Source organism: Bombyx mori, chromosome 16 (genome assembly GCF_030269925.1).
Source record: "Bombyx mori chromosome 16, ASM3026992v2".
In the NCBI taxonomy this organism is placed as follows: Eukaryota; Metazoa; Arthropoda; class Insecta; order Lepidoptera; family Bombycidae; genus Bombyx; species Bombyx mori.
The window spans coordinates 2,465,322-2,491,904 of NC_085122.1; the positions used below are offsets into that span (position 1 = coordinate 2,465,322).

The 26,583-nt window shown below is 38.1% G+C and overlaps 2 protein-coding genes across 9 annotated transcripts in view; one reads left to right on the plus strand and one right to left on the minus strand.

Annotated features, from left to right (window-relative positions):
* The window catches only part of LOC101736327 (trichohyalin), a 39,070-nt gene extending 37,938 nt beyond the window's left edge, over positions 1-1,132 (plus strand). For all 5 annotated transcript variants that reach the window (XM_021349765.3, XM_021349763.3, XM_021349762.3 and 2 more), the window contains one exon: positions 803-1,132. In XM_021349765.3, the coding sequence (XP_021205440.1) occupies positions 803-1,030 (228 nt within the window). In that variant the 3' untranslated portion in view covers positions 1,031-1,132. The remainder of the gene's footprint in view (positions 1-802) is intronic.
* A 447-nt stretch (positions 1,133-1,579) lies between these two features.
* Positions 1,580-26,583, minus strand: part of LOC101736190 (rhomboid-related protein 2) — a 51,020-nt gene continuing 26,016 nt past the window's right edge. For 2 of the 4 annotated variants that reach the window (XM_012692748.4, XM_004928911.5), the window contains 4 exons: positions 10,267-10,507; positions 9,298-9,511; positions 7,868-8,018; positions 1,580-7,308 (listed from right to left, as the gene is read on the minus strand). In XM_012692748.4, coding sequence (XP_012548202.1) covers positions 7,160-7,308; positions 7,868-8,018; positions 9,298-9,511; positions 10,267-10,507 — 755 coding nt within the window. In that variant the 3' untranslated portion in view covers positions 1,580-7,159. The remainder of the gene's footprint in view (positions 7,309-7,867; positions 8,019-9,297; positions 9,512-10,266; positions 10,508-26,583) is intronic. The other 2 variants (XM_012692750.4, XM_012692749.4) reach the window with 1 other exon arrangement.

The window sequence follows — 26,583 nt, forward strand, 5'->3', positions numbered from 1 at the left end:
ACATTAACAAAAAAAATTGAAAAAATTAAAATTCAACTAAAAAATGAAAAATAAATAATAGTTTAAAAAAAAAATAAAAAACACGCTTTATATAAAATTTCGCGCTTTTTTTACAATACAATATATATTTATTTACACTACTTTTAATTTATTAAAATTTATTTTCTATTTTTTGTTGAAGTTTATATAAAGCATGTTTTTTAGTTTTTTTAAACTATTATTTATTAGTTCAGGCACGGAATGTTATCTTGCCTTGTAAGAAACGAATAAATGTTTTTGACACGGAAGGCTATAAAAGTATAATATTAAAAAAAAAAAAGAATGGCTCTATGAATAAATTTCAATTGTGTGTTATCTATATTTGGCTCTGTTGGTTGACAAGGTTGACTGACCACTGATCTAGGACAACCATCTGCTCATGATAATCTCAAGAATCTTACATTTCTATGAAGAAAAACAGCTGCAGCTACCTTCAGTCTGTGGAACATGCGTCCTTTAATTTTACTACCTTCAATTTCAATCTTTTGTATAAAATTGGTGCACGATATTTGTAATCCGATTTTTTCGCAAAATTATCTGAAACATTTTTTTTTATTGCATATAGCATGTTTTTTTTTTTTTTTATTGCCCTTGTAGGCAGTCGAGCATACGACCCACCTGATGGTGAGTGGTTACCGTCGCCCATGGACTTCAGCAATGCCAGGGGCAGAGCCAAGACGCTGCCTACCGCTTAATATTCTCCACAAACCTTTAATAAACAGGAGCTTTTAATGAACAAATCTGTAATACTTATATACTTCAGCGTCTGGCGATTACGAACGCTCTTAGCATGTGGGAATCTTCGCTGCTGCGTCAGGAAATATCTGCAATGGAGACGGCCCGCAGGGCGGAGCATGCTGCGAGAGCGGCCCTTACTGATGCGAGGAGCTCCCGACTGGCGAAGGACAGGGAGAGGACACTCCGGAGAGCAAGGAAGATGGCAGCCCTCACTGCCAGGATGAGGGAAGCCATTATAACGGGGAGGTCTTGAGAATTAAGCAGTCTCTTTCTTTAAATTCATTTTATTGTGTTTTTAAGTGGAAATTTAACTAATTTTTTTGTAACAATAAACGATTTGTATTCATTTAACAAATGTATTTGAAAATAGATTTGTTAAGCCACACTTATTAACAATGTATAACCCAGAAAAGAAAATATCTTTTTTTAATCAATCTGATTAAAAAAAGCATTGAAGAAATAAAGAAGATTAATAATATTGGTACCAGAATTGCAACTCTTCCTGTCACAAAGCAGCCACGTATCCAGTTCGGAAGCTGGGTCATTTGTTACACAATATAGTTGAGACTCCGACCTCATGTCTCAAGGTGGACAGCGGCGTTCATGTGTTATGTCTGATCAACACCAGGAAAGTTAGTTAGTTCCCGAACGCATCCAGCACAGATAAAAATAAAAGCACCAAATTTTCCCGGAAATGAGAAAAAATATCAAAATCTGGCACTTCGGAAACAAGACCCTCAAAGTCAAAAAACATGAACACCCTACTCGACCAGTTATTTGATAAAATAAAAAGACAAGAACGTGTAATAAAATGTATTTATTCAAATTGAATTTAAAATGAAATATTTTCACAACACAATCACTGTACGTTTACATTTTAATTATTAAATATTAAACAGGAACTAAACATTAACAGTAGGTAGTTGCCAGAGCGCAACAACGGGGTTGCCATTAATAAATTATTGTTTTCCAACATTAACATTAATTAATTGAAATACAGAACAACAGTAATTTCTTTTTGTTCTTCGCTATTGATCCTTAAATTGGTCCCTTAATGATTTGAGGGAATTCAAAAATCTAAGGTCCTAATTAGACGAGTATAAACATTTTGTTTATTTAATGACTAATTTTAAGGCCGTAATGTGTTTACTAGTTTGATAGATTAGACCAGTGATTCTCAACTTTTTTTTTGTTGCGGCACATATTTAACGATTTCAAAATTTGGCGGCACACAAAAAAAAAGATAAAAATTATTTACTTACTAGAACACACTGCATAAATAGTTTATCAAAAAAATTTAATATACGAAATAAACTAAAATATACTATAATTTTTTTTTGTGGATTTAAATATATATACATGTTTAAAATATTTTTTCTTTTAAAATGATATAATTTAATAATATTAACATTAATATAAATATTCGCAAAATTTGGCGGCACACTTTTGAAATTTGGCGGCACACAAAAGTGCCGCGGAACAGTGGTTGAGAATCACTGGATTAGACACATACGTTAATAATAAATGTTGGTTATTTAACCCTTTGACTGTCACTTGAGTAATTAAGTCGATTTCTGTCACCAAGCGCTTGGATTGCCCAACTTTTCTTACTTTCATTTTTAATTATGACTAGCTGACCCGGCAGACTTCGCAGTGCCTCAATCGATAAATAAAAGACCTAAACTTTTGTATAAAATAAACATAAAACAAACAAAAGGAATCCGTCCGACGGGGGACACATCAAAGGAAAAACTAAATTGTTATTTTTATTTAATAACCGAGCATTTTCATATTCATCTACCTTTTAAACCTTCTCTGGACTTTCACAAATAATTCAAGACCAAAATTAGCCAAATCGGTCCAGCCGTTCTCGAGTTTTAGCGAGACTAACGAACAGCAATTCTATTTTATATATATAAATAGATTTAGTCTTTTAGATCTCTTACAAATATATTAATACTCGGTATCTTCGGATTCGTCTTTCCCAGAGTCTACTAGATATTCCGGCGTATTGATAACGGTGACCTACATAGCAGTCAATGGATTAAATAACCCACATTTATCCTCGTTCACATTCAAGTTAATCTGTGGTCCACTCGCACACACTCCACTGTTATTGTCACTCATTTTTAAATAACAATAAATCAATAGCATAGAACATCATACATGTTCAAATTAGACAACAAAGGCCCATTTCTTTATTCCGTATAAAAATAATTAATCACTTATCTTAAATATTGAACACATTTATTTACAGAGAATTGTAAGCTTTGAACAATTTCACACACAGGTAGAGGTACTTAAATAATGAATTTGTAAATTTATTTATCCTGCATTCCTTAAGAGCACACATCGTTAATGTTCAATAGATAAATAATAAATTATAATAATAAGTAACCAAACGTATTTAATTGTTTGCATTAAAAATTTAATTAATTTAAAAATAAAAATACTGATAATTTATAATTCACAACTTAAATCAGTAGGGTTTTTTTTTCAACTACCTTCATTTTTTAGAGTACATTCACTATTGAAAGTTCTAATTGTGGTGATTTCTTTGAAACTGCTCGGTGCAACTAAGTATTCCCACAGTACAAATGATTATTGAAATTATTAAATAAATATGCGTATTTTGAGTGACACGCCATCTATGATGAAATATACTCAGGGTGGAAATATATAGGCAGCCGCAACAGGCCCCTGAAACTGCAATACTTTAAGACAAATTTTCCTTTCTGTTGATGCTAATCATTACATAGTATAAAACAAAGTCGCTTTCTCTGTCCCTATATCCCTATGTATGTTTAAATCTTTAAAACTACGCAACGGATTTTGATGCGGTTTTTTTTAATAGATAAAATGATTGAAGAGGAAGGTTTATATGTATAATAACATCCGTTAAATAGTGGAGAAATCAATAATAAATTACAGTTTCCGAAGCGAAGCGAGGGCGGGTCGCTAGTACCAAATAAAACGCACCTTTAATTATTACAAAGATAAATGTTGCGTGTTAAGCGAAATGTCGCTTGAACCGCCTTTACCCTTCGATGTGATAGTATCATCATCATGAAATTGCCTTTTGAAAGCTTCAGATGTAATGCTCTCAGACTATAGCTAAACGAAAAATACACCGGTTTGTAAAAACTTCTTCTGACGTGTCCTATGACAACAATCTTCTCTGAACCTACCCACAAATACTTTACGGCAATAAGGCGCAGACGACAAACGTAAACAAACACACATTCGTTTTTTTTATATTCACTCCAACATATTATTCTCAAACTACCCACTTATATTTTAATATTTAATTTTACATATAATTACATAGATTAAAATCATCTCATCCTATCACAGAGCTACAGCTGAAAGATATGGTCTGGTTTGTGTTTTAATCCTATAAATGTGGAAGACTGTTCACGGCCCGAACGATGATAAGTCACCAGAATTTACAAGTAGCCCTAACTTATCATCCATCTAGCATCACTCAAAATTTTCTATAGTCAAGAAGCTACCGACAAACTCATCTGTGTATACACAGAGACTTCGGTTGATTCCAAATATTCACCTACGTTTACAAAGAGAGTATTATTCTATTGGAAGGTTTTTTTTTGTTTTAATTTTTTTTATTATTATTTCACAACGATTGTTCAGAGTAAGTAACCAAGGATATTAATTTTATTGATTTCAATGTTTGCAGTCGAGGCTAAGCAATTCTCGAGGTGAGGTCTTAAAATAAGTGAACTATCCGTAATTAAAAAGATAGCGTCATAAATTTGTGCGTGATGATATATTTTTAATCACTAATTACAGCGATGTTTTTATTTATTGCATAGATGGGTGAACGAGCTCACAGCCCACTTGGTGTTAAGTGGTTACTGGAGCCCATAGACATCTGTCTACAAAGTAAATGCCGCCACCCACCTTGAGATATAAGTTTTAACGTCTCAGTATAGTTACAACGGCTGCCACACTCTTGAAACGCATCACTGCTTCACGGCAGAAATAGGCAGGATGGTGGTACCTACCCGTGCGGAGTCACAAGAGGTCCTACCAGCAGTAATACGTGTGAACGTGTCTAACTGGTATTAAATAGTTCCCGGAGCTGTGCGGTCACCTACCTTGAGACGTGAGGTCGAATTATCGATCGTGTAACAACTACCAAACCCTTCAAACCGAAACGCATTACTGCTACGCGGGGGAAACAGGCGAGAAGGTGGTGCATACCCGCGCGGACTCACAAGACGCCCTACCGCCATTGTTTCAACAATTATAAATTACACATTAAAATTAATCTCGTAAATGCATAAAAAATACTGTAATAAGGCACGAATATACCCCAGATAAGGCACTTTATATTACTGGATACCAGAAACGAGCTAAAATCTACTTAGGCATTGCGAAAATCTTATAGAAAAAATTTGCGGGTAGTTTTTTTTTTTTTTATCTCTCCTCTACATTTTTTCCTTTTTGTAAATTTCGAAGTTTTTCACTAAAATTGAACACAACTTTTGCCGTTTTCTTGGATATTTTGAAAAAAAAATTAGGGCCCTAGTCGAAAATTTGGGTTATTTCTAATTCACCCAATATGGTACTTTAACTCAAATACTCACATACTCTTAATAAAAAACGAATCAAATCCCCAAATCAACACTGTCCCAGTGAGTGATTAATATTTTGATCCCTTCTCTTACATTCCCAAGATGTCCCCACCACACCATTATCATCCGTGTTATTAGACATATCCAAATTGTGCAATTGAATATACTATTATCCCGAACAAACTTTTTATCTCACTTCATCCCTATTAAGGCACTCTTTGATCTCAAAAACATTAATACTCCATTTCAACTAACATCAAATTTGAATATGGTAATCTTTAAAACATTTTTCTATCTGGCAATACTGAATATAAACGCGAAAACCGTAAGGGCACTTTCTAAATTCGAAGTTCAATATAAGAATTCATAGTTTAAATTAAAATTTCACATAAATGCGTATGCCTTAGAAAAAATAATAATAGTACATTTTCACTTATGTAATAATAATAATTATATAATACATTTTTAAAGGTTTATGGCAACAAAAAAAATACCGGATTACGGCATTTGTTCATTAATGTACGTAAATAGAAAATTAACACTGAAAATTCTAACAATAACATTACAATTATTATGCTCAAATAAATATTTACAAGTACATTGGTATTGTGATAAAGCTAAAATTTACAAAATAAAAAAAATAGCTGCTACTCTATTAAAATTGTATAGTTTTTGTTAATTTTTCCTTAGGCTGACTACCGGCGCAATACGCTTCTTTGTATCAAAGAAACAATGATTGAAACTTCTCAATACATTAAATCTCATTTAGGCTGATTTTTGAACATCAGATAAAAAATCATCATTAAGTGTATATCGACGCTTGAAAGGCAAACGTGACTAAGCGACAATAACTGCTTTATATATAAATGATAGGCAATAACCATAATCGACGCGCAAAAAAAAAAATTTCTAGGTTTACTAAAATCATTTCAATCCTACAGCTAGATTCGTTAAAATAGATTTTTTTCAGGTATTTCAACTTAATATTAGTCTACTGTAAAGTTCACGCATTGTCGCTTAGTCACGTTTGCCTTTCAAGCGACGATATGTTCTATTGAATTTCGAAGATAGGACGCACTCACGACCCAGTGGGTGATAATCGTCACCGAAGTCCATAGATATCAACAACATAAATTCCGCTGCCTCTTTGTGATATAATATCCAAATCTCAGTTTTAACAGCACAACATCTGCCCATCAAACCGAAGCATACTGACGACAGAAATAGGCAGGGTGGTGGTACCTACCCGTGCGGACTCACAAGAGGTCCTAACAACAGTATATTATACTATTCATGTTTTATTGCAATACAATGTACTCTTTATTTTATAAAGTTCGCTCAATCATTTTTTTCCCCCGATAATTCAAAAATCAGCATCAATCAATCGTTTTTGTTGGTACAGTCCGCGACAATAGCGGTGTAACTTCGGCTGCATTTTCCCCACAAATACTCACATCGCTATGCGAGCGTTCGGTACAATCGTTGCTCTTAGTAATAACACGTGCGCAGTTAAAGACTACCCACACTTTCATAAAATAGGCCTTATAAATAATGCCGAAGAAAAGTAAAACAAGAAAGTCCACTGGAAGATACCTTCACCGCAAGTCGTGCACCGAACCAAACTGACCTTAATTTTAAAAGGCACATGATCGAAAGTCGCTTAAACGATCGCGTATTTCTCGCGCGAAACTAACAAACTCAAAATTATAAAAACGAGAACATGTAACAACTATTAACATTACAAAAATCGTCCTTATCGTTGTTGAATTAAAGCTTGTATTGTCTTATATCACGAACCTCTCCGTCCAGAATATGTTGGCGAGTACCCCAGCGATCATTAGCGTGAAGTACAGGAGTATGGCCGCCCACCACAGGCGCCTCTCCCACTTCCTCTTCTCCAGATTCCTTAATACGCCAATGCCAACCAGCAGACCTGAAATTGTTTTATATCTCTTCAAACGTGGATTCCCTAGTCTAAGAGTCCTTACTCTTAACGATGCCATGTTGAAATCAATTAAAAACTCAATTGAAACATCAGCGCGCAATGTACCTTGCTGATTTGTATAGGTTAGACCAGTGTTTCCCAATCTTGTCTCGATGATGGACTCTGGGTCCAAGTCGTTATGGAGGTCCAAGTTCCTCACGTACAACGGAGTTCCGACGGCTATCTTGCGAAAACGGGATTGTATGCCAACAACTATCGATGACGCTAACTAAGCTTTTTTTTTAATGCTTAGTTGGGTGGACGAGCTCACAGCCCACCTGGTGTTAAGTGGTTACTGAGGCCCATAGATATCTACAACGTAAATGCGCCACCCATCTTGAGATATAAGTTCTAAGGTCTAAAGTATAGTTACTACGGCTGCCCCACCCTTCAAACCGAAACGCATTACTGCTTCACGGCAGAAATAGGCAGGGTGGTGGTACCTACCCGTGCGGACTCAATAGGCAGGGTGGTGGTACCTACCCGTGCGGACTAAGCCATGAGTTACCTGCTATAGCGCCGGCCAGATGCGCCACGTAACCGATGTTCTGGGCCACGTGCCGCCAATACCGGTCGTACACCGCGGTGCCGATGTCCACAGCCGCCAGCAGCAGAAACACCAAGAGCTGGATGATCGCGAACTCCATTTCTGACCAGTTCTGAAATGACGAACCAAACTTCATTATCACATTTCCTCGCTTCCCTTTAAATATAAATCTTGTCTATACCATACTTTTTTTGCAACTTTTTCGAATGGTGTGTACAATGTTTCAGACCATTAAAAATGTGCTCCAGTTTTTCCTATTTGACAACAGATAGCGTTACTATTACCGACATCATGATTCTTAGGCCGAAAAATAATAGCAACCTAATGTTCACCAATATAGATTTCATTTTTGAATGTGTCAAACCTGATATACAGGGTGTTAGAAAGAAATGAGTGAGAACTATAAGGTTTAAGAGGCTAATCTAATAGATTGCCGCTTGTTCCCTCTAATGACAGTTCGGTATTTTTTAATACGCTTTTATTAGCTTCAGACGTATGTTTGTTAGTATGTAACGGAATCTGTGAACATGATTTTGACCCCCTTAAAAACGTCAGATTAACTGGAAATTTGGTATACTTATTAAGCACCGGGGACAATTCAATACTAAAAAAAAAAAAAAAAAAATTCAACTAAAAAATTAAAAATACATAATAGTTAAAAAAAAACTAACAAAATACTCTTTTATAGAAAATCCAACTAAAAAATATTTTTTTTTTTTTATGAATTTGAATTAAAAATAGTTTTATTAGTTTTCATAGCTTCAAACGTATGTATGTTAGTATGTTAGTATGTAACGGAATCTTTGAACATGATTTTGACCCCCTTCAAAACGTAAGATTAACTGGAAATTTGGTATAATTATTATTAAATTAGATTAGCGGTTTTCATTTGTTAAAGGTGTGGTATGACGTATACGTCTCGTTTTTGACGTGGTATTTATTTACGTTTGAGGACCATTTTTTTTTGTTTATAACGTTGACGCCGTGGCGGCTATCATAGCAGCTGTTATAGAAGAATTGAGGGAAACCTGAACAGGTTTTTTTTTTGGTCTGGAGGAAATCGCCGGACTTCCACCCTCCACTGGGGATGGAGGGCTGGGGATGGAGGGCGGGGCATGTCGGAGTTGAATCCAAACCTCGCTTGAGACAGAACTCATGAAAAGGCAAAGGGGGGAAAATGAAGCGTTTAGTGCCTAGCACATCTCTCCCATCACCCTCCCCCTCAACCTGAACAGGCTAAGGACATTTTCAATATAACTTTGCATGTATACAAGTTTCGATGACATTCGCTCGATCGAAGATCATCCCTTGTCAAAACATCAGCACTGTGGTTTCCATAATAGTCGAGTACTAAGTAATATTTTAGAAAAAAACCATAAAATATAACCAACCATTATGATCGTGGCGATGTGAGCTGCAATCAAAGCGTAAACGCCTCCGGAAGCACCGGCCAGATAGACTTTAGGATCCGTGAGGCTCGTGGCCAGAGAGCCGGCCGCCACGCCGGCCAGGTACACCAGGACCACGCGCCACCATCGATGCACCATCTCTAGAGGAACACCGAGGAACAGCTGCACCAGGAGATTTACTAGCAGATGGACTACGCTGAAATTAAACAAATTCATTTGCTAGATACTTGGTTTGGAGGTTATTTTATTATGTTGTTGTTGCAGTCCTAGGGAACGCCGCTGTACATAGGACCCCACAAGTTTTATTTTATGATAAAACAATTATGATATAGTTAAATTGATTCCTAGTCACTGCAATGGCCGAAAATATTAATGACCCAACGGACAAGCCTTTTTAGCGGGTAGGTATCGCCACCCAGCCTATTTTTGCCGTGAAGCAGTTATCTATGCTATATTATAAAAAGGAAAGATTTGTTTGTTTGTTTGTATTGAATAGGCTCCGAAATTACCGATATGAAAAATTCTTTCACTCTTTGGAAGTTACACATTAGTGTATAATAAGATCTTTTTTGAAAAAAATTACTAAAACTCCAATAATGTAACCCAAGGTGTAAAAAAATTTCCTAAAATATTCTTTACATCGCATGCGCTGCGAAAATGATTGATGATAGAAAAAAATAATGTACTACGACTTTGTAGAACACATTTTTATTTTAAAAAAGTTTCGCAACAGTATTAATCTAACTATTGTAGTTATGCCGCAATAAGTGTTCTTTTATTTAAAAAAATAAAACAACGTCAAATATCGTTTCAAATTTTTGTTAAAAATCGAGCGGAGCAGGCCGCTAGTGCTTTATAAAACAATATTCAAGACATAGGAGATTTTTAAATATTCTAGTCACGTGAAATTAAACCGATAATGTACTTTAAGAAAATATATTTTGAACTTACCCAACGTGGACCAACATGTACGTCAGGAAACGCCACGCTTCCTGTCTCTTGTGAGGATTGTAGATGAATATCTGGGCGATGGGCCCGTTGGCCTGCGTGTTCCCGTGCACGGCATCGTAAACGAAGAAGATGATCTCCACCAGGGATATGAAGATCATGCAGATGGCGGGAGGCCAGCAGCTGTACTCCTCCTCGTATGTCCCGTCTGAATACGTGAAGTAAGTTTTGCTACGGGTTTGGGCTGAACGAAACACAAATAGGATTCTCGAGGATAGGATTTCCGGGGTTTGTGTGGTCATGATTTATTTGTTATACGTCATCACAAGTTTATTACAGCGGCCATTTTTAATTGGACCAATAACGACGTTATGCAATACGGGACAATTTATTTAATTGAATTTTATTTGATGAAACATTCATCGTTTTCGAACAGCATTATGCAATGAATAACAAATGATTGAGTCCCGCATATAGCAAGTTTGAGAGTACAATGAGATTAACACGTGTGCGGTGCACGCGTCGTTAGTGTGTCAGGCGAAGTTCACAGGACGCATTAATCGATTCAATGGTTCAGATGAAAAGGCAAATTGACGTTAATTTTCACAATACAACAAGAGGAGCGAGGGATCAAAAAACAAACAAAAAAAACACAGAAAAAAAGTTGTTAGTAGTTATTTTGGCGCTTACACTAGTAAATAACAATAATGTCAATTGTCTAGTATGTTAATTGGCTATCGTTGTATTATAGCAGCGGTCGGGGAACCGGGGTAAATTATCCCCAAATGGGGTAAAATGAAATTTTGGGGGGTAAAACTTTTGTGAGTAAAAAATATATGTTGAAGTGAAATTTCTTTAGAATCGTTAAATTTTTAGTTATTGTTTTCTTTTAAAAATTATCATGGGGGCTATAATATGAAAGATGCTAAAAAGAAGCGATTTCGTTTTTTTTTTCTTCGCCATGGGTAATTAATATCAACTTACACAAAAATATTTTGAGGTAATAATCAAAAAAGTTTCCCGACCGCTGTTGTATAGGAATCTAGATGTACTCTGAATGGTAAATTAATTATGGTGGAAATATCTTTAGGGACAAATTCATTTATAATTCAACCGTTCGTGAAAGTTGCCTTCCAATACAGAACAGTGTTTCCTAAAATCTAGATTAGATCCTTAGAGGAATGTTCAATATAAATTAGGTGACCTAAACCATAAATTATTGTACATTAGGAAAATTAAAAATAAATACCAACACCATAGTGACATTCTTAAGAACTAATGGCGATAAGCAAATTTCAGCAGTTTCCAAAAAGCCATGCCTTAAAGAGTACCTTTGACAATGGATAAATGAAAAATGTGGGTAGCATTAAAAAAGCGTGATTGTAATGAGCGTATGCTTCATCTGTATCGTTAATACACAATTTACAATATAAGTATGTGTGCTTTTCTTTAATCCGACACTCAAATGTTATTTTTGAATATTTACAACATACGTAACCTTTTTTCGAGCTGAATAATTGAAAAATGTGTGGAACGAAAGACGTTGCTTTAGCATAAGGGCGAATTTACATTACGAAATTAGTGGTATAAATAGTTATAACAAAAAATATATTTGTTACTAACATTATATAAAGTAAAATTAAGTTCATAAAATGTATTCTCTACTTATACCTACAAAAATCATAAAATCATTTTGGAAAGCAAATATTTAATGTAGTAGTAATTTTGAATTGAAGTTGCACGACCAGTCAAAATGACTGGTCTGGTAAATCTAGTGTTAATTTCGTGACATTAGTTTTACCAACAGTTTTACGTGTAATTTAACATTTTCGTAATGCATGCATTAATTTCATGAATGCAAATAAGTTTCGTGCCCTGCAGGATTTTTTGGTGAAATTAGTGTCATGCAACTAATTTCTAGCCCACTGAGTTTCTCGCCGGTTCTTCTCAGTGGGTCGCGTTTCCAATCCGGTGGTAGATTCTGCGAAGCACTGCTCTTGCTAGGGTCAGTGTTAGCATCACTCCGGTTTGAGCCCCGTGAGCTCACCTACACACGTTAGGGTGAAGCTGAAATAGCCTCTCAAGGCTATCAGCATAGGTAGGAAAAAAAAAACTAATTTCACAGTGTAGACGCGACGTGAGTCTTCAGGTAAGCTCTGGTATACAATATGCGGTGTTTACGGGGTCACCGACCACCTGACCAGGATCACGATGGAGTTATCTCTCAGTCTACGCTGGCAATCACTTAAAAAAATTTAGATATCGAGGGGTGAAAGGCTTTTAAGCGACATTTATCTTTGTAATTAAAGATCCGTTTTATTCGGTATTAGCATCAACAATTCGATGTTTTTAATTGAACTTAAATTAAGGACACTACTAACTAACTACTGGAAGAGATTTCAACATGAAATAAGTAGTGCCCTTGTACTCTGTATCCTTATTGTCGTGTTTCGTGTCTAACAGCTGTGTGTACAAAATATATTAAATAAATAAATATGTTTACCTCATTCAAATAGCTGAAGAAGTTTTTTTTGTTTGTTATGATACTTTTTCCGAATTTTAAACTTTAAATGGCTTTCCTGTAAAGTTGAAAAAATGTCGCTTAACCCAAATAGCCTTTCAACCCTCGATATGAATAGGGCCTGTCACGTTAGAGCAGGCGAACGATCTCATTATAAATAGTGGCAATAATAATTGCATTATAGTGGCAATGATAATAGCAGTGGTAATAATAGTATTCAAAGGACCGTGATTATTCAAGGAAGTGACGATTAATTTAGATGTGTCTTCTTCAGCCTCGCCTAATCCAATTATTTAGTTCTTCCCTCACCCCAATATAGACTGACCCAAAGGGTTATATTTTAGAGGGAGTTCATTAACTAACCGAGTATAGTACACGATAATCGGGATATATTATTTTCTGTGTGCTTAGTGCGAGTTTTTTAACGTTCTCGATAGCGTAAAAGTTAGATCAAATTTGTAAATAATTTAGATATATGTGATTGCCGTGACTGTCACTGGTAAGAAAGAAAAATTCTAGAAACTTCTCGATCGCCTCAATTTTACGTTGATGGTGCTATGAAAGAACCTTCCCTAGAATGCCGATAGCTGTACCAAAGTTCATCACAATCGGATGAATGGCTTAGCAACGCTTATCAGAGAAATATACACAGAAAGACAATTAGTTCCTGAACTAAATTTAAATCCGAAAACGATTTTGATACCAACATGAATGTACTGTGTTGCTGCTATAAAAACTTATGTGATTTTAATGAAATAACTCATTAACACTAATATCATTTTGATCTTGTATCGTAAGTTAGTCGAAATTAATTATCTACTAATGATATCAGAAAATAATATATCTCGATTATCGTGTACAATACTCGGTTAGTTAATGAGCACCCTCTAAAATATAACCCTTTGGGTCAGTCTATATTGGAGTGAGGGACGAATGAAATAATTGGATTAGGCGAGGCTGAAGACCAAAATCATCAACGAACTTCAAAAGGCGTGTAATCATATCGGCTATAAGTATAAGTACTTACAAGTACAATATATAAAAATGAATCGGGAAAAAATAAAATTAAAATCATAGTGCTACAATACTGGCCATAAATGCTGTTACAATACCATTTCAACCCACCCATTAATTCCACATCAGTGGCTTTATGGTCAACAAATCAGACTGGAACTATAAGAAACGTTTTATGAACCTTTGAACTAATTGCTATATTTTTATATTATCCAGAATTTCTGTAAATTAAACGGTTGTCTGGAAGAGAGATAGAGAGAACAGCTTTTAGCTATAAGACCGCCTATTGTACAAATGTATCTGCTTGTTGACTGTTTTTGAATGTAAATTGTGTTTTGGTGTGCAATAAAGTGTACTAGAGGTCCCGCAGTAGTCGAAATTCAACTATAACTAATTGGAATTGTAAGTTTGTACACTATTATGATTGTATTTTATACTTCTATAATCACAAATTTCGCTAAGACTACACTATAAAAAATATTAACAAAGACAAACAATATTTAATCTATTCTCAATTTGACAACAGACGTCAAGAACAAAAGTTTGACAATAAATAGTATGCATGCGTGTGTGCGTCAAATACATGGTACCTATGTAGTGTGTGTAATGTTTTCTTTATTGATTTAATGTAACTTTTATGCATTATTTTAAAAAATATTAGCATTGTGCACTTCTTCTCTTATAAGTGTGAAAAATTTCATACTCCTCCGTCCGCGCAATTTTCGTAAAAAGAGATACAAAGTTTTTGCTTCACGTAATAATATATAGATTCTCTCTCTCCCTCTCTCTCTTATTACCTTTATCTTCCCAGTTTAAATGCACATCTAGAAGATTAGTACGTAGACAATCATGTAAATTAATGTATGTGTGAGTTAATTCGTTTAAGGCGGCCCGACTTCTCGTAGGACACAGTAGCACACTATTATTTAACAGTAATTTGTCAACTATGAACTGGATAATTTACCATACGTTTTGCTATTGGCCCAAATGGACGGGAAAGATGCCCACTTGATTTTTAGCTATTAAAGGTTCACGGACGTCATAATGTACCTAAACGCCTTGCCGACTTTGTGGCGTGTTTGAGGTCTTAGTAAAACTGTCTATAAATTTTTTTTATTGCATAGATGAATGGACGAGCTCACACCTGGTGTTAAGTGGTTACTGGAGCCCATATACATCTACAACGTAAATGCGCCACCCACCTTGAAATATCAGTTCTAAGGTATTGTTACAACGGTTGCCCTGCCCTTCAAACCGAAACGCATTAATTACCGCTTCACGGCAGAAATGGGCCGGGTGGTGGTACCTATCCGTGCGGACTTACAAGAGGTCCTACCACCTCCTCCTCCTCGAGTCGTGTTCCTCATGTCTGAGGGTCGTGACCACCATCACCCATGAGCTTCAATCTTAGGATCTTTTTCCACTCTCCCCTGTCCACGGCGTCATGCAGCGCGCTGTACACTGTACTGTCCAAAGCGGTGCGGATCTGATCGGACCAACGAGTATGGCTGCGGCCTCTAGATCTGTTGCCTTCAACTACACCTACCACGGACATTACAATGTAAACTCAACTTTACGTCGTGAGAGAGAGAGAGAGAATACACTTTATTGCACACCAACACAATTTACATTTAAAAAAAAAACAAACAGTCAAAAAGCACATATGTACAATAGGCGGTCTTATCGCTAAAAGCGATATCTTCCAGACAACCATTTAATTTACAGAAATTCTGTAAAATATAAAAAATATAGCAGGTGCGGTGTACCATATACAATACATTATTATAGAAAATATATACATATAATAAACAGATATATACCGTTTACATAATATAATATATACCAATATACATACTTACATACAATACATACTAATATACTTACACACACATAATAAATCAACAGTATGGAAATTATAAATGATAATGATGCAACAAACAGCACTAAGCAGATAAGTAGTGTTCCTTCACCATTCTTTTAAAACAGTTTAAAGTTGGAGCACTTCTCACTGCATCCGGCAGAGCATTCCACAATCGAACCGCCTGGACGGTGAATGAATTGTCAAAGAATGATGATGAATGCACCGGCATTTTCAGTCTCAGGTTATCTGATGATCTCAGAGAAAAATTATGCGTATCACCTAGGAACTCGAAACGTTCTTTGAGATATGTAGGGGTATGGGGGTTAAAGAGAGTACAGTATAGTAATGAAAGGACATGAGTATTGCGGCGAAGGCGAATTGGTAACCACTTGAGCTTAGTGCGAAATTCAGATATATGATCATATTTCCGTAACCCAAATATGAATCTTATGCAGAAATTTTGTAGCCGCTCAAGTTTATCAAGTTGTGTTTCGGTTAGATCCGGATAGCTGGAATCAGCGTAGTCAAGAATTGGAAGAAGTAAAGACTGTGCAAGCGCAGTTTTAGTGGCAGTTGGAAGAAAATTTCGTAACCGTCTCAACGATCCAGCTGATGCAAACACCTTCCGGCTAACCTCTTTTATTTGTGCGTTCCATGAAAGGTTTTTATCAATTAAGATACCCAAATTTTTCACAGTATCGCTGATAGGAATTTGTGCGCCGTCAAATAAAATAGCCGGAAGCTGCGACCATGTAACTTTCGAACACGTTCTTGAACTACCGACAACAATGACCTGTGTCTTTGACGGGTTCACCCTCAATCCATGAGACTTACTCCAACGGGACAATATCGATAAGTCATTGTTCAGGATCTTTATCGCGTTGGTCAGCTCTGGTAAAGAAGATTGCGTATATATCTGTAGATCATCTGCGTACAGGTGGTAGGAAGAAGTAAGTTGTAAAGAAATAGAATTTATAAAAATTGAAAAGAGTAAAGGAGATAAAACGCCACCCTGCGGTACACCTACGTGCGTTTCTCACCATGAAGAATAAGCATTCTCACAGTGAATACGCTGTCGGCGACCAGACAGGTAACTGCGAAACCAATCAACCACGGTTGGAGATATGTTAATGGAGCTAAGGATGGCTAGAAGTATGTCGAAATCGACGGTGCCAAAAGCATTACTGAAATCCAGCAATGCCAACACCGTCAGTTTCCCACTCTCCATGCCAAATCTGATGGCATCCGTAATATGCTCGGATGCTATGTCGGATGCTATGTCGTGCTTGAGGTCTTATAGTAAAACTATCTATTTAAAATGATTGTTTAGTGCAGAGATTTTATCTAACGGGGTTCATAGGTACCTTGCGTTGTGAGTTTGGCGCAGTCTTATGTACCAGTATACGTTCATTACAATCTAACTGTACTTTAACGAGGAAAGCTCGTTAAGCTCCCACCAACTAAAAGCATGCACTTTCTAATTACGTACGCGACACAAACAAACCAAAAAAAAAAAACACATACCAAAATACTCTTTAATTTTTTCAATCAGATCCAATATGTTCATAGACAACCATTTAAAGAATTTAACGCGTCTACTTTCAACTCTCACTTTGCATTTTATATTTATATATTTACACATTCCACACACACACTAAAACGAACTGATCGAAAATCGCCAGTAAATACAAATTACATATCCGATTTTTTTCGTAACCAAATTAGCTAGATCCGTTTGATTTGCGTTCTCGAGTCGCGTCGTTTCACGGACTACCTTCGTTCGGGTTCGTTTATTGCTGGTCGCGTCTCTATGCAGCGTGCAGTCAGAACGATTGCAGGGCAACGTGTGTGTGTTGTAAGCTGTTAGCCAACTCGCCGTCAAATGGACTGGTCGTTGTGACGTCACCGCGAAATGATAGTGCTCCTTTGTGCCCGCATCTCGGGGTACGACCAGAATTGGACATTTTTTTTTTTTTAATTAAATGCTTTGGTGTATGTATATTGGGTACCTTGTGGTCTCAAAAACCATAGTTTATATAGAAGCACAAAGAAAAAAAAAACGGATTTTTTTAAACTTAGAATTTAGGAGGGTTTAATGTTTCCGATACAAAGTTCTCTCTCTCTCTCTCTCAAGTTTCTGTTTTCAAATATCAATTTGTTATCGATAAAAGAAATATCTTCAAATGACTCGAAGTGTTGGATTACGGTATCTTGATTGGTCCAACACTGACGTAATAAATGAACGTCCAAACAACTGTTACAACGGTTGTACTGTTAAAACAGAGACCTTAGAACTCATGTCTCAAGGTGGGTGCCGGCATTTACGTTGTAGATGTCTATGGGCTCCGGTAACCGCTTAATACCAGGTGGGCCGTGAGCTCATCCACCCATTCAAGCCATAAAAAAAAAACTTATGTTCACGAGCGACTTCCGTTGAAACTTTTTTTTTATTGCTTAGATGGGTTAATGTGCTCACAGCCCACCTGTTGTTAAGTGGTTACTGGAGCCCATAGACATCTACAACGTACATGCGCCACCCACCTTGAGATATAAGTTCTAAGATCTCAGTATAGTTACAACGGCTGCCCCACTCTTCAAACCGAAACGCATTATTGCTTCACGGCAGAAATAGGCAAGGCGGTGGAACCTACCCGCGCGGACTCACAAGAGGTCCTACCACCAGTATGACTCGCAAATGATAAACTCGCATAAACTCGCAAAAAGCATACAATTGAGACAGACCTCAAGTTTCAAGGTAACGACATTCACGTCACGATACCTATGAGCTCCCGTACCGACTTAACACCATGTGGGCCACAAGCTTGTTCACCCATCTACGCAATAAATTCAAAGTTAGCTGACAGTCGTTCTCCGCGTTTCATCGAGGTGGTTTAACTTTGATACCTAATCAAAGTTTTCCTGCCCCCAAACCGAAACGCATTACTTCTTAAGTAAATCACGTACTGTATCATGTACCTACATTCATTTTCATTGATGTAATAATTCATCTTGTGTTTTCTTTAACTTCCTCAAGCAGGTATAATTAAAACGCATAGCAGCGAAAACTTTCGAATTATCTATATATTAATACGTGAAGCAAAAATTTTGTATCCCTTTTTACGAAAATTGCGCGGACGGAGGAGTATGAAATTTTCCACACTTATAGAGAATATAGAGAAGAAGTGCACAAAGCTAATATTTTTTAAAAATAATGCATAAAAGATACATTAAATCAATAAAGAAAACATTACACACACTACATACCATGTATTTGACGCACACACGCATGCATACTATTTATTGTCAAACTTTTGTTCTTGACGTCTGTGGTCAAATTGAGAATAGATTAAATATTGTTTGTCTTTATTAATATTTTGTATAGTGTAGCCTTGGCGAAATTTTTGATTATAGAAGTATAAAATACAATCATAATAGTGTACAAACTTACAATTTCAATTAATTATAGGCGAATTTCGACTACTGCGGGACCTCTAGTACAAACAAATTCATGAATAACTTTAGCTCACGACTAAGCATAAAACCATCCGCTTTGTTTGTTTTCTGGTTGCAATCAAATGAATGAAGCAATTAGGTATAATTAATAAAACGTTTTCCTCGACATTACTATATTAAACATTTGCCTGGAATAGATCGGAGTTTAATGACCTACAGTATATAAAAGTTACAGAAGTCTGATTATAATTTGCGTAATTACTGGTCGTAGGACCTTTTGTGAGTCCGCATGGGTAGATACCAAAACCTCTTCTCTTTCTACTCTGAGACAGTAATGCGTTTCGGTTTGAAGTGTGGAGCAGCCGTTGTAACTATACTGAGACCTTAGAACTCATATCTCAAGGCGGGTGGCGGCATTTACGTTATAGATGTCTATGGGCTCCGGTAATCACTTAACACCAGGTGGGCTGTGAGCTCGTTTACCTAAGCAATAAAAAAAAAGAAAATGAAAACTGTAACTGAAATATTGAACTACAGATATACCCGAAATCAGATTGATACCAAACGGTTGCCACAGAACCTTGAATATTACAACGTGCCCACTGCGAGATGGCATATAGGCAGTAACGCAATTACCTCAGAACATTGATCATTTTCACTTTAAGCCAGAAAACCAATTCCCTTTTTGAGACACCCATTTTTTTTATCTACCAATTTGCTAGTGGTCTAAGTGTGCTATTCCAACTACACTGTGACTGGATAGTCAGATCACGGACTCAACCCGAGCGAATGTGCTTTTTTTTTCTACCTACGCTGATTCAAATTCAAATTCAAATTCAAAATCATTTATTTCAACTTGGATGTCATCAAAAACACACTTGTTGAATGTCAAAATGTAAAAGAAAATGTTAACTCTACCACCGGTTCCAAAAAAGGTAGCCTTGAGAGGCTATATTAGCGTTACCCTAGCGTGTAGGTGAGCTCTCGGGGCTCAAACTGGAGGTGTTACTAACACTGACCCTCTCACAGAATCTACAACCGGATCGGGAGGGAACCACTGAGAAGATCCAGCGAGAAACTCAGTCGGCTGTGTCTATGGGTTAATTTACTCGCGCAGCCCCTTCGTCGCAAGCGACGGGTTCGGGCGAGGACGGTGATTGGTGCTCGAGTTAAAAGCACCATTAATGGTTCGGGAGGATCCGTAATTAACAACATCTGCCCTAGCAAAAGCAGTGCTTTGAAAAATCTATCACAATTTCAGAATCGCGACCCGCTAAGAAAATCCGACGAGAAATTCAGTAGGTTAGACTCATCCAGGCAACTACTGTTAACCTCACTAGACGCGACAGATATGATGTCTTTCTGTGATAATTCAACTTCCACGAGCACTGGTTACTGGTTGCGCTGCCTAATTTTCCGCTAAAGAAATAAATTATCACTACATAGTATAAAACAAAGTCGCTTTCTCTGTCCCTATGTATGCTTAAATCTTTAAAACTACGCAACGGATTTTGATGCGGTTTTTTTAATACATAGAGTGATTGAAGAGGAAGGTTTAAATGTATAATAACATCCATTAAATAGTGGAGAAATCAATAATAAATTACAGTTTCCGAAGCGAAGCGAGGGCGGGTCACTAGTACATTATAAATGAGACTTCAAATTCGTATCTCAAGTTGGACGGCGACATTCATGTAGAGAGAACAAAAGTTTAATTACTGCAATACATTTGCACTGTGCGCGCCAAATCTAAATACTGTATTACGATATGCGGCTTGTACCAACGCAAATGTGGTTTCATAAAAAATACATGAAAACCTAGTAATAAATTTCATAGATGATTAACTAATTCTGTGGTGGGATTTATTTTATTTATTTATTAGTGTGTCTGTACTGTGTTCGCGTTCCTACAGTCAAATAGGTAATTAATACAAGTCTTTTTTCATTGCCTTTGTAGGCATACGAGCATACTGCCCACCTGATCGTAAGTGGTCACCGCCACCCATGGACGTCAGCAATGCCAGGGGCACAGCCAAGCCGCTGCCTACCGTTAAGTACCCTCTACAAGCCTCGTTTGAAGAAGGAAATGTTATAGCGCTCGCGAAACACCGTAGAAGTTAAGTTAAACATAAAACTAGGATATACTTTACTGGTGGTAGGACCTCTTGTGAGTCCGCGCGTGTAGGTACCACCACCCTGCCTATTTCTGCCGTGAAGCAGTAATGCTAATGAAAGTACTGTAAAAACTGAGATCTTAGAACTCATGACTCAAGGTAGATGGCGGCATTTACTTTGTAGATGTCTATGGGCTCCAGAAACCACTTAACATCAACATTAACTTAACATAAGGTGGGCCGTGAGCTCGTCCACCCACCTAAGCAATAAAAAAAACATGTGTGGTGTCGTGGGACACCGAATAGTAACGAAGTTTCTTATTATAAAAATATTAATTTTAAGTTCTATTCGAGGTATAAAGAAAATAAAACTGGAGGTTTCGCAACAACCCACGGTCATTCAGTAGCGTGCGAACTTATTGTGGTACACTTCATTCACGGTTGTTTGCATAAGAGTTACGGCCGTTTTCAATAACCTATCTATCCCTAGTTTCGGTTACTAAAGATAGACAAATCTATATTTTTGTCCTTACTTACGTTCCAATAACCTATCGACGAGCAGCAGTTCCTATCGGATTTATCTATCCATCGTCGGGAGGACGGATAGTCTGCTAAAGATAGAACGCTCATACAAATCGTGCTTACTTCCGTTTCAATATGAGTTTTAAGTAACTCTCCGGTAGGCGGCGTTATCTCTAGTATGGGCATTCGCTTATCTGTCAAAATCGGTCGGTTACATGTTTATCTTTCGAAAGTAAATCGCTATAATTTAATAATGGGGGACAAAGTTGTTCGCGTCCGTAGGAGCTACCTAACCACAACCCTACACGTGTTCCCTGGGTGGTGCTAAAGAACAACAAACGCCGAGTCGTAGGCGGCGGTCAACTAACCTACTAGCGGGCTTAGCAGCTAGCTCCCGTAGAAGTAGGAAATGACTTCTGCAAGCCGTAAACTCGCGGTCATGTCTCGTGAGAACGGTGACCTTGGCTTAATTGCCTGGGTTAAGAGGAAGACAACCTCCATAAAAAATAACCCCAATCCTAAGGTGGGAACCGCGCCGATAGGATGAATGGCTGAGGGAATTCAGTCTCTAGCGCCAACCTCGATGGACCTGGCCACATCGTTGTATAGTGCCTTCTCACAGGAATGGGCGTCACCCTGTGAGCTACCAATAATTCGACCCTTCTCGTGGGAACAAAAATGAAGTTAAATCCCTTAAAAAACCCTCAACCACAACACAAACTGCTTACTCAGCAAGCACTCCTTCCAGGCTTGTTTGACAGACAACGTTCGTCATCCCTTTCCGACCTGGGAAAGTCACCACAAGATACGACCAATGTAGATCAACCAAATGTAGCCAGTATCACACCGGTAGCAACCTTGCTGGAAGACATTCCTCAACCCCCTGCTCCTCCACCATGGCAAAGGGTACCATCACCCAATAGCAGAAGCAGTAAGAAAAGAAAGTACTCCAGTTCCTCACCAGAGGCCCCAAGTACCACTGTGAAAAACCGCTTCAGCACCTTACCTCTAGACGCAACGGATGAACCATGCACTACCGATCGCCCTAAGCCCAGCAAACCTCCACCTATAGTACTCAATGGTATAGAAGATGTTACAGAGCTATCGAAGTTACTTCAAACCGTCAGTAGCAAAGACGATTTCAAATTTAAACTAATTAATAAAAACCTACTTCACATTCTGGTTAACAATGCTGAGGAGTATAAAAAAATCATAGCGGTAATAAGAGCAAATGGACTCATAGGACACACATTCACCCCTAAAGATATCAAATGCTATCGCATTGTCATAAAAGACCTCCACCACAGCACACCCCATGAAGCGATAACTGAAGCCATTGAGGCAACTAACAATAAAATTAAAGGCGAAATCATCAATGCACGTTACGGACCCGACAAGAAACCTACATCTACATTCTTTGTAAACATTGAGCCCAGCGTAAATAACCCGGCAGCCAAGAATATAACCCATATATTTAACCAAAAGGTCAAGATAGAGGATCCTCGCAAGTCAAAAAGCTTTGTTCAATGTCAACGTTGCCAGCGCTACGGCCACTCAAAAAATAACTGCATGAGACCATATAGGTGCGTTAAATGCGGTGAGGGTCACAAAACCTCAGAGTGCCAAAAGAAAGATAGAACCACACCGGCTAAATGCGCTCTCTGCTTGTGTGACCACCCGGCTAACTACAAAGGCTGCGAAATTTACAAGGAAATCCTTGCCCGAAGAAACAAAAACTTAACTCCAAGAGAAAGGCAATCCGCTCTATCTATCACAGCCTTGCCTATTAATCCAATCAGCTCCACATCGACAAAAACTGAAGGTATCGAAAGACCAACTCAACAACGAACTTATGCTGAAGTCGCCGATGGGAGGAATTCCCAATCTAATCAACAATCCTACAGCAAACTGGAAAATATCCTACTTAAACAAAGTGAGAAAATGGACCTCCTATTACAACAAATAGGCTCCTTAGTGAGTCTTATAACTTCTCTCGTCTCCAAGCTTCTAAAATGACCTCGCTGCATATTGCCACTTGGAACATCAACGGCCTAGCCCCTAATAAAAACGAACTAGTGACGTTCATCAAATCTAATAAGCTTGATGTTTGTCTTGTCTCTGAATCGCACACCACACCAAGAAGCAGAATATGTGTTCCAGGCTTTTCGGTGTACATCACCTGTCATCCTGATGGAGGGGCCCACGCTGGCACCGCGATAATTATCAAGAACAGTATAAAGCATTACCTCCTGGAATCTATTGCGGCTCCCTATCTCCAAGCCACAACTGTAAGGGTGGAGGATCGTTCCGGACCCCTAATTCTTTCTGCAATATACTGTCCACCGCGCCACGCAATAAAGGAGAAAATGTTTACTGAGTTTTTTATGTCTTTAGGCAACCGATTCATTGCTGGTGGCGATTGGAATGCCAAGCATACATACTGGGGCTCAAGATTAACAGTAACTAGAGGTCGGGAATTAAAAAAGAGCATTGAAAATAATCACTTGTTAGCTATGACAACTGGAGAGCCGACATATTGGCCTACGGACAGTAACAAAATACCTGACCTCCTGGATTTCTTTGTTACTAAGGGTATTAGCGCACAAAATACTCTGATAAAGGCAAGTCTCGACGGCAGCTCTGACCATTCACCTGTCTTGCTTACACTTAGCTCAATGGCCATGCCCAGCGATACCCATACCGTCTATCTCCACAATTATAAAACTGATTGGCAATGTTTTCGGGAATTCCTCGAATCAAACATAAACCTATGTATCCCACTAAAAACCAAAGCTGACGTTGACGACGCATGCCTCTATATTACAAACCTTATTCAAGTGGCGGCTTGGTCTAGTACACCTGAACTGAAGGGTCCTTCGAGAGAGGCGCCGGTCCCTCTTGTTGTCAAGGAAAAAATCGCCGCCAAACGTCGCCTTCGCAAAATTTGGCAGACAACCCACCGATGTGCGGATAAAACCAGACTAAATCGAGCTATTAAAGAACTCAAAGATCTTCTGGATTACGCTTCAAACGATTCACTCAAGCAGAGATTGGAAAAAATGTCTCCAAATGCAAATGGCTCTCACAACCTCTGGAAGGCAACAAAGTACCTCCCACAGCCGCAACGGTGCTCTCCGCCTTTAAGATCCGGTAATAAATGGGCGCGAACTGACCAGGAAAAATCTCAGGCCTTCGCTATATACCTGGCTGAAGTATTTAAACCCAACAATACGGATAGTCCAGAGGATCCCGAAATAAATCGAGTATTAAAGCAAGACTTGCAATTATGCCTACCCCTGAGTCCTACTACACCAAAAGAGATTGCTAGAGAAATAGTCAAAATGGACCGTAATAAAGCGCCTGGATTTGACTTGGTTACCCCCAGACTGTTGAAAGAGCTCCCTAGGAGGTGCATTCTCTTTTTGACCATTCTTGTCAATGCTACATTGAGAATATCGCATTTCCCTGCACTCTGGAAAACATCCCAAATTGTGATGATCCAAAAACCTGGTAAACCGCCTAACGAGTTGTCTTCTTATCGCCCTATAAGCCTGACACCGGTTTTGTCAAAGTTATGGGAAAGGATCATCTTGGCACGATTATCTCCTTGCCTAGATACATGCCATGTAATACCTGACCACCAATTTGGCTTCCGAAAGCACCACTCAACCATAGAACAGGTACACAGAGTGTATTGCACAATAAGACATTGTCTGGAGAGGAAAGAGTACTGCTCGGCTGCTTTTCTCGACGTGCAACAAGCTTTTGATCGGGTTTGGCATAAAGGACTGCTCTGCAAAATTAAAAAGTACCTTCCACATTCCTACTTTCTGCTATTAGAGTCTTATCTCAGTGACAGAAAGTTTCAAGTCAAGCTCCGTGATGCCAGATCTTCTCTTTTTGCCTGCAGAGCCGGAGTGCCTCAAGGCTCCGTACTTGGTCCGGTCCTCTACAACATTTTTACTTGTGATCTACCCCAGTCACCAGAAATAGCGATAGCAACCTTTGCCGATGATGCAGCCTTCCTCAGTTGTAGCAGTGATCCCAATGAAGCGACCAGACTGTTGCAAACCCAGCTCGATATCACTAACACTTGGATGACCAAGTGGCGCATAAAAGCAAGCGCCCCCAAGTCTCACCACATCACATTTACCCTAAGACGTGAAACTTGTCCTCCAGTCAAACTCGGCCCCGATACATTGCCGCAATCAACCTGTGTTAAGTATCTTGGATTTCACTTGGACCGAAGGATGACATGGAAAGACCACATAAAAACAAAACGTAATGAAATTAACATTAGATTTAAAAACCTACTCTGGCTTCTCGGTAGACAGGCTGCCTTATCCCTATCCAACAAGTTAAGGGTGTATTGCTCAATAATAAAACCGATTTGGACGTATGGAATCCAACTGTGGTCGACAGCAAGCAAATCCAACATTATGTGCCTCCAGAGAGCTCAAAACAGTATCCTGAGGGTACTTTCGTCGGCGCCTTGGTATACTCGAAATTCGGAAATCCACGAGTACCTGGAAATCCCAACCATCTTGGATGAAGTTAAACGATACTTAGCCAACTATAAGAACCGCTTGAAAGCTCACCCAAACCCGTTGTCCGGCTTACTATTGCAGCCAAATCCAATTAAAAGACTCAAGAGAGCCGACGTGCTACCCTACTAAGGCGAGACGGAGCATTGGCTCTGTCCCTCCAAACCATAACCTCTCGCAACTCACCTGATTATAGTCTTGGCGACTGATCGCAGGTGTTAAAGTAGAAGGAAAAAAAAAAAAAAAAAAATAATTTAATAATTGTTTCTCTTCATATTGGCATATTGTAGC